This window comes from Fragaria vesca, linkage group LG6 (assembly GCF_000184155.1).
Source record: "Fragaria vesca subsp. vesca linkage group LG6, FraVesHawaii_1.0, whole genome shotgun sequence".
In the NCBI taxonomy this organism is placed as follows: domain Eukaryota; kingdom Viridiplantae; phylum Streptophyta; class Magnoliopsida; order Rosales; family Rosaceae; genus Fragaria; species Fragaria vesca.
This window is the reverse complement of record NC_020496.1, coordinates 4644-14348: the sequence shown is the minus strand read 5'-3', so window position 1 is coordinate 14348 and position 9705 is coordinate 4644. Positions and strand designations below refer to the sequence as shown.

The window sequence follows — 9705 nt, the reverse complement described above, 5'->3', positions numbered from 1 at the left end:
CCAGTAATCCCAATTTTGCCTTGCATGTGTGCCAATACATCCAGAGCTGATAGTCCCGGTGTCTCTGTTTTCTTTTCTTTTCGTCCATACTGGTTTGGTTTCCCTCATGTGGGTTTTATGAAGTTTTATCATTCTGTTTGGCCGGGTATATTTTCTGCATTACATGTAACATACGTTTACAAATGGCCAAAAAACAAACAATATAAAGCAATGAGACATGGAAGATGATTCCTAACATCCACCAACGACCATGGGAGTGGCAGTTTTCCCAGGAATGCATGCCTTGGAGGGAGGTGTGCTATGGATGAGAGAATAACAAGCTTGTGAAGATCCAAAGAACCATGAAGCTTTGAGATGGAGATAAGGGGATTCTACTTCTCTTTCAGTCTTTGAATCTCAGGTGGTGGAAATTGTATCGTATGTCTCATTTGGTACGAGCTTGCTTTGTATATGAACATTGTTTAGAGTTCCGGAACTCCTTCAATATCAACCATTATTGACTTGAGAAGCATTATAGATCATCCCTCTTGTATGGTTTCTTGTTTGACCAGAAAAACAAAAGCGAGGGCAGGAAAATTCCAACCATGCAACTGAAGCATATTCCGATGGAGTCCCAATAGTTCACCCCATTTACAGTTTTGATTGGTTCTCTTGGTTTCAGACACTGTTCGTGCCGTTTGGGACTCTGGGGGTTGAGCCTGACTGATGTTGATACTTCACTCTTGAGTCTTTACCCCATTTGGGATTTACCAGAGCAGAGACCGACCTTCCATTTTTGTTGTTGAAACTGAGCGGTGTGGTATGTAAGCTTGTTTTACCATCATTTATTGTAAAGCTTTGTATTCTCACACATGTGGCTAATTGACAACCAGAGCAAAAAGCATGGACATGACCCAACTCTCTCTGCCAATCAGACCCCAACTGAGGTAGAATCCAAATTCTTGGCTAATAGTTTCCCTTTTTGCTATGTTTATTTGTGTGGTGTTTATTTCACATTTGTTGTACCATATTGCTGCCAATAATTCTTGAAGTTTAGAGCCTCAGAACTTTGCTTGGGCTAGAGAGGCAGTTCTAGAGTTTCACTTTTGGAACTGTCTCTGTGTTGGGCTGTATATATAAATTCCAGTTTGCCATTCTGGGTTTGCTTCAACTTTCACTTTTGGAACTGTTTCTGTGTCAGACTATCAATTCCAGTTTTCCTAATCTGGGGTTGCTTCAAGTTTCACTTTTGTGACCATTTCTGTGCTTAATGTGTGATTTTATCCATAGAGTGGTTTAGGGGCCAACTGAATTTAGCACATTTACCTTCATTTCTGCTCCCAAGTACTAGATTTTGAAGTTCACAAGTTCCTCACTGGGTGAATTAAGGGTCTAGAATCAATCTTCTGTAATTGTAGCATCAGTCATGACATCAGTTATAGGTTTTGGGGGACCTCACTTTTTTGGGTTGAGTTCCGAGAGTAAGCCTCGGTTTAGAGTGCAAGGTAGAAGTTTAAGTAATCAGGATGCATCAGTTTTGTCTTCAGATTCAGTTGTAGTGAATGGAGCTTCTGTAGTTGGGGAGAGGGAGGGAAGTAGGCCTTTAGTTGATCAAGGGAATGGCAGTTTGAGGCATAAGGTTAAGGAGAAACAGAAGATAGAAGATGGTGTTCTTGAAAGTTTGGAACCTTTGTGGGATGACGGGTATGGGACTGTGACTGTAAAGGATTATTTCGATGCAAATGAGCAGATGATTAAGCCTGATGGTGGTCCTCCCCGATGGTTCAGCCCCCTTGCGTTTAACCCTCCATTGAAGGGTTCTCCAGTTCTTTTGTTTTTGCCTGGTAATTGATGCCGGATCAGTCACCATATGTCATTAATCTTGAAGCTACTTTAGTTTGTGATTTTGGTTGAAGTGAAATGCATAGTTGGTCTTGAGGAAAAATGAATGTTTATATCTCTTATCGGAAGAAACTTTTGAATATGAGCTTGTTAATGAGTGAAATTCATATCAAAGAATGTTGTGTAATCACTGCGTTACTGATGCACACAGGGCTGGATGGTACTGGCTGGGGACTCATTTTGCATCATAAAGCTCTTCAGAAGTAAGTTGGTAACTATTATCCTTGATACTATGTTTTTGTTGCTCAGCCTCCAACCCTTTTATAGTAGGCCCTGCTAAAGAAACATGGCACTTCTACAGATCAGGTCTAGCTGTTTAACTTGGGGTGAACTGTTTCTTCTGATCTATAATTCCTTAAACCTTTTCAGGGTCTTTGAAGTTCGATGCTTGCATATTCCAGTTAACGATCGAACACCGTTTGAAGGTGATCGATATGCATATCCGTACAAGTTTATAGATGAAGAGTATTTTCTTGAGTTTTTTGTGGAGTTTTTCCAACTATTGATGTGCAATCCTGTATTTAGAACTGCTTGTAGCTATTCGATATATGACTATTTTAAACACACTTTCGATATTTTTTTTTATGTTGATCTGAACACTTAAGGATTTGGTTGTGTCCTTTATCTAACAATGCTCATTTTAGGTTCCTTGCAGGATTGACTTTCAGTAAGCTTTTTTGCCACTTTATTCTTCTAGTTTTTTTTTTTTTTTTTTTTTGTTTGTTGTTGTTGTTGTTGTGAGAATTGAAGGGCAATGACATAGTTTATGTCCATAAGTCCACATCATGAGTATAATCATAAATCTTACATTTACGTGATTGAGATAACTCCAATTACCTTTCTGCATGTTAACAGGCTAAACTAGTTTCTAACTTGTAAGTGGGTTTCTTATGCTTCTTTGATGCTAACCAACAGTTGCTTGAGTTGTCCACTGTGGTCTCATTTATACCAAACCAAAATGGGGTATTGCTTGTTGTTGAAGAATTTGAGTATCATCGTTTCACCTTCAATTTCTGAAACCATTAAGTGGCTATGGATATATGCTGTATTGCTGGAAATTTTGTAGTCTCTAAGCTATACTACTTTACCTCAGCACCATGTGCATATATTTTTTTTAATTCGAACTTGTGACAGTCAGGTCATGCCTAGTCTCTTCCTCTTCTTCATCGTTCTTTTTTCAAAAGATGTTCAATCAGTAATTAATGGGCTTACATTTATAGGGCTGGTGAAATTGGTTGAAGAAACTATTAGGCTCGAGCATGCTTCATCTCCCAACAAGCCAATATATTTGGTAGGAGATTCTTTTGGAGGATGCCTCTCACTTGCTGTGGCTGCACGTAATCCTACCATTGACCTCGTACTGGTACTAGTCAACCCAGGTTGGTGTTATGGTGTATAGTTCATTTCCTTCCTCGTACAATCTTATGTGTTAATGAACTTTGGTCGATACACACCGTCAATTTGACCTTTTTGATGTTCTATTGTAGCAACATCCATTGAGAGGTCTCAGTTGCAACCTCTCTTCCCAATCTTGGAGGCTATGCCTGAAGAATTACATATTACAGTTCCCTATCTTCTCAGCTTTGTTATGGGTACGTCATTCGCTGCTGTAGATTCTAAATCCCTTAATATCTGTGGAGAAATCAGACAAGCTGTTGCTAATGTAGCAGTTCTCTGTGCTTTACCGCCTTTAATCCTGTCTTTATAGTTTATATTAAACTGTATTACTTTGTTCCGTGAAATGTTTGTTGTAATAAGGTGTTGCTTATATAACAGTTGATAGCCCAGCCTTGTTCTTGCAAGCCTGGTTATGATCCCTGGTTATTCCCCCAATTTATAGCTACATCAATAAATGCATCATCTTTCATTGACTATTACATTACTGGGAGCCATTGCTTATGAGGCACTATTAAGAAATCTCAGATGTCAATTGTCTTGGGATTTCATGTGTGCCATGACAGGATATAGGCACTTTCAAGTTTCTCTTGTTTTCAATCACGATTCTCTATTACGTCAGTTCTGATGTTTTCTTTGGATTTTCATGCTATCAGGTGATCCTACAAAAATGGCAATGGTGAACATCAAAAGTAGGCTTCCTCCAGGTTTAAAACTTGCGCAAATGTCTCAGAACCTCACTGCTTTGCTACCATGTCTCTCTGTAAGAATTAATTGCTTTTATGTTTGTTTAACTTTGTATTCTAGTTCTTGGCGATATCTTTTTCTTTGTTTAACTAGTTTTGTGTTGTTATTTATTATGTGTGCTCAGTGCCTCAGCTGATCATTTACTGTTGATTTTTCAATTAATCTTTTGGATCCAGTGTAGTTCTTTTCCTTTCCAGCATTTTGTCAGTATTTAGTCTCAAACATACCCACATCTATTAAGAAGCATGTGCTCACTATTATAGTTGATCCTGCTCACTGGTAAGGCAGATGATAATTTCAATAGGTAAAGAAACTGAAATGATGCTCATCTAGGTTGAAAATTAAAGTAAGCTATGGAAAATGTAGTTTCCTTTCTTTTAAACAATCACTTACTGTCGACATATGGTGAGGCACACACCTTTTCATGTATATTCAAGAAGAATGGTGCATTATACTCTGAAACAGCTTAATGTTGAGAAGCGTAACTCCGAGCGTCATTGTTGACATACTTGCCATATATTGTTCAGTGACTTGAAATTAATATCTATTACCTTAGACACTAACTTGAGTTTTCCACCTGATGATTATACACTTTAAGCATAGGAATAGCAGATACACAGTTAATACCCCATAAAGATCCCTGAAGTCTTTAGGTGATTTCTGAAAGTCATAGTCACAGCTAGCACATCATCTTGAAAGGTTATGAGAAAATGTTTGATAAGAATGAACGTAGTTGTGTGTTGTAACTCCTGTATTATCATCATTTCCTTCTGTTCTCGTATCATATACTGCTGTCATTGACCTATATCAGTACAATCATTACCGTATTCTATTTGTTCTTTACTTATTATAATTTGCTTCCCAGTCCTTGGCCGATATTATACCAAGGGAAACTCTTCTTTGGAAGCTGAAGCTGCTCAAATCAGCTGCTGGTTATGCAAATTCCCGTCTCCATGCTGTCAAAGCTGAAGTACTTGTGTTGGCTAGGTTACTGACTTTCCCTGTTGTGGTTCTCTTGTTTTTATGGAAATTTAACGTCTTTTCTTCTCTCTTTATATGATCATTACCTTTTTTCATTCTCAAAGTAGATATTGGAAATTTTTGGGTACAAGTGTATAATTGTTTATATTTCATTTCAGTGACAAGGATAACATGGTTCCTAGTCAAGATGAAGCGGGCCGATTAAGGAGCGCATTACAGAACTGTACAGTTCGTCACTTCCCAGACAATGGGCATACCCTATTACTGGTAAGTGAATATTTATGCATTTTACAAAGTCTGGCGGCTGGCATGGTGCTACTGGATTTTCTATTGGTCTATCCTGTTAATACAAAATTACTGACAATGACTTTTATACATTTAAGCCGAGTAGACTTGTCTGATACTATCAAACTGATTGAGGTGAACTATCTTGTATGGTTGCTTCAGTGTGACTCTAAAATAGTGGTTTATAGAATTAGGAACAAATTGACAACAAGGTGTACGCTTGAAGGAATTGCTGGATTTGATTTTTTAAGAATTACTTCAGTTTCTTTCTTTTTCTTCAATATTGTTGAATCTGCTGTTGCTTGATCTCAACACCCTTTTGTTTGTTTCAATAATTAACAAGTCGGATGAAAGCTCTTGTCAAAGATGGAGATTTGACTTGAAAATTCTCCAGGGATATCAATTGGTCCATTTGTCAATGGATAGCTTTACAACAATTTTGTGACAACATTTTTTTATTCTTTATTTTTGTTATAATGTAAATTCTCTATTGTTATTTATGTGCAATAGAAAATTTTGCTTCTAGGGCGCCTTTACCTTGCGGAAACACATACTTAATTGACTTCACTCCTGTTGCCATGTTACAGGAAGATGGGGTTAATTTGTTGACAGTAATAAAAGGTACTCTCAAATATCGACGTTCGAGGAAGCGTGATAGTTTCTCAGATTTTCTTCCTCCTAGTATGACAGAATTCAACAATACATTTGATGAAACAGTCGGGTAATTTACTTGTGCAACTTCTCTTTTCCTTTCCTATTTTTTGGTGGCAAGCTTCCAGATATGGTACTTCTTAACTTCAATTAATGACTCCATAGCTTTGTCTACTTTGTCTTAGTCGAGTTCCATGTTTCGAATGAGGTAGTTCATCCTGTTTATTGTTCAGCTTTGCTTAGGAATGTACATTGTTGCACAGGTATATAAAATTTGAGCATTTATAAGTTGTTTACTTCATTGAAAAAGATTTTCCAAAGGAATATTCCATGTATTTATATAGCTAAATCTGAGTCTTGGTGATGTCAGACAGGCTTGTGATATCTCATAATACTACTTGAAGAGTTTTTGGTGATGAGAAGCTAGAAAATAAAAACCGTAGTAAGAAGCTAGTATACATTTTCATATCAATCAAGTGTAACCCTATGCATTCATACACCAATCCCTCTACTCATGACAGCTTTCCTGGTCTCCAAAATAAGAAACACGAAATGCTGCTCATATCTAGGATCTTATAAGCAGTCTAGATGTATCATGTACAGGTTTCACTTGCAAGTTACCTGGACCAGGCTATATTGCATCACTATCTTTAAGACACACACACACACACACATATGGGACCAAAGCTGATACTACAACAACTGAATGGCAGATTGTTACGCTTTGCTTCTGGTGCTGTTCTTTTCTCAACTTTGGAAGATGGAACGGTGGTGAGAGGTCTTGCAGGAGTTCCAAATGAAGGACCTGTCTTAATTGTTGGCTATCATAATCTAATGGGGCTGGAACTGTATTCTATGGTTGAAGAATTTTTGAGAGAAAAGAAAATAATGGTTCGTGGTTTAGCACATCCAGAACTGTTGTTGGGGAAGAGCTCAGATGATTTTGACTTGCTCAAAGTATTTGGTGCAGTACCAGTTACGGCAAGATATCTATTCAAATCACTTTCATCAAAATCACATGTTCTCCTGTATCCTGGTGGTGCACGTGAAGCTCTCCATTACAAGGTGCAATAACTGCCCAGTTCTGTATAGTACTGTATTTTTTTTTGAAATGGCAGTTTCCTTGCAATGTGTTTTATCTGCCAGAGATTATCTGATTTTCAGACATAAATTTTTTTAGGTCATTAATATATAATTTCCTAGGTCATATTGGTTGTGCTATGCCTAATGAAGCTGTTACACCTGTGTCAGTATGCTTTTTTTTGTAGGTTCTTTCATCTACTTGTATGTGTGGATAGTGGGTTTCTGTGCCCTGATTCATGATCAAGCATTTATTTAATTACATTTGTCAAAGTGTTGATGTTCCAATCAATTACTTTAGAGACTAACAGAATGTCTAATAGAGGAAATATATACATTCCAATTTCCATGCAGACACCACAAACTTTCATGTGTGTGCCTGTGCATTTGTGTGTGAGCTTGTTTAGACATTTCAGAATAAGCTAAGCTTCTTTGGGTCAAGAAATGAATAAGATTCTTTTGATATATTTGAGCCAGAGCTAAAGTGAGTCCCTATAGTGATGCAATTGTGCCTATCATATTGGATCTATTTTGTAAAGGATAACTGTGAAAGGAGAAAGAGAGTGCATATGCACATGCCGGTCCCTGCACATGCCCATGTGAATTTGTTTTCAGTTTATTCAGATTAACAAAGGAACTCCGAACTTTGCATGTTCTTAGAGACTTGGAACAATAAGGGCAAAGGAAATATAAGTACAGTATAAAGAAGCTATTTATTTTGGTAGAGTAACCAAAGTTGTGTCATAATTTTTGTTGTCCATGATAATAGGGTGCTTCTATAATTGGCAGGGTGAAGAATACAAGTTATTCTGGCCTGATCAACCTGAATTTGTCAGAATGGCAGCACGTTTTGGAGCCACAATTGTACCATTTGCAGCTGTAGGAGCAGATGACTTACTCGAAGTAAGCTTGTGTAACTGTTATACTGCAAACTTTTCTTGGTAAATTTAAGGACCTTTTCTCAGGGTGTATGACAGTTCTATGCAGGGTATCTTAATATTTCTCATATTTCTTCCTAATCTCTAACAAGATAACAAAGTTACCAAACCAAGGGTGTTAACTAGACATGTACTAATCATTATCAATATGTAGGATTGAATTGGGGTCAGGTGTGGTTCTTTAGAATACGAAGTATAAGTATAACCTATATATGTGTAGTAATTGTTTGTACCTTAAGAGTTTAAATCCCTCAACCAAAATACAGGTCTGTAAAAATCATTCATACAGGCTCTGTCAATCCTGCTGTTTGACTTTTACTTTATCTTAGTAGTCTCTTCCCTGGCTATATACCATTTTCTTCTTCACCAAGAGTAATACAATAGACATTTATGTTTACCTTAAGTTTAAAGTCTTGTGATGTATTGTGGTATCTGGGATGAAATATCATTTCTTTACTGACACCTCCTTCTGTCTTGAGCTACAATTTTGAGGTTAACACATTGCAACTTTGGTTCTTAATTTGAATGTGGCAGTTGGTTATCGACTACAATGACATAAAGAATATCCCTGTGGTGGGCGACTATTTCATCAATGCTAATAATGGTGCTGTAAAATTGAGGTAAAGATATCATGAAATACCATCAAAATTGTTGCTACATTTAAGTATAAATTCTCTTCTAATCTTTACATTTAACAAAAATGTCGTCTGGTTATAGGGAGGATACAAGTGGAGAAGTTGCCAATCAAAACCTCTTTATTCCAGGAGTTCTACCTAAGTTGCCAGGCCGTTATTACCATTTGTTTGGGAAACCAATAGAAACAAAAGGAAGGGAAGAGATCCTGAAAGACAAAGACAGTGCAAACAAATTGTATTTGGAGATACAATCTGAAATTGAACAAAGTTTAGCATACTTAATCAAGAAGCGGGAGGAGGATCCTTACAGGAATATTATTGACAGAACAGTATATCGGGCACTATATTCCCCTCTAAATGAAGTTCCAACATTTGAACCTTGAAATGGTTTTGAGTAAGTCTTGGTTTTCACAGTACAGTAGTACAAGTATTTCCTGGGGACAAGGATGATGCTGCGGCCAAACAAGATCATTATGTCTCTTGATTCTGAATCTTGAGTTGCAAACTAGCGATGGAGTCTCAGCTGATGCATTGTCGCATTGCCTCTGAACCTGCAAATATCAGACCAGTGCATGCCCTTTACAAGGGAAATGACCTTGGTGATATGTATATTTCACAGGTGATAGTGAACTTTAGGGTAACGTCTATACACGATAGAATTTAGATGTTTCAACCCTAGGCTATTTTATACTGTTCATAGCTTAATATGTACTGAGCATCACATAGATGTACCATGTACGACACTCGTATCTAATAGTTATGCTACCTCTTGGAAATCATTATATGATTCATGAACAAATCTTACGAGTTTTTTTATTACAGCAAATCATACAGTGTATGCATACATCTTCATACATGTTCTGGACTTCTGGCCACAACAACTGGTTCTAAATTACAGGGTGGTTCAGGGCCGGTGATTCTGCACAGATCTTGTGAAGGTGAGGTTTTTCTGGTTTTGTTTTTCTCTCTATCTTTTTTACTTCATATGCTCTTTATGGCCATCAGTCCAGCAATGACGTAGTCAAAACGTGTTATCAATTATTTCCACTCTTTTATTGGTTAACACTTATTTTCACTCCTTAATACCTTCGTTGAAAATCACGAACCTGAAA

General features: G+C 37.2%; 1 protein-coding gene across 1 annotated transcript; it reads left to right on the top strand.

Annotated features, from left to right (window-relative positions):
• Positions 1-1393: 1393 nt before the first annotated feature.
• LOC101313423 (acyltransferase-like protein At1g54570, chloroplastic-like) lies at positions 1394-9380 on the top strand. The gene is made up of 13 exons (XM_004301953.1): positions 1394-1823; positions 2033-2084; positions 2251-2306; positions 3102-3260; positions 3369-3473; positions 3933-4039; positions 4889-5010; positions 5163-5271; positions 5877-6010; positions 6654-7005; positions 7810-7923; positions 8493-8578; positions 8676-9380. The coding sequence occupies exons 1-13, from the start codon at positions 1406-1408 to the stop codon at positions 8974-8976; spliced, it is 2115 nt and encodes a 704-aa protein (XP_004302001.1). The 5' UTR covers positions 1394-1405; the 3' UTR covers positions 8977-9380.
• Positions 9381-9705: the final 325 nt, after the last annotated feature.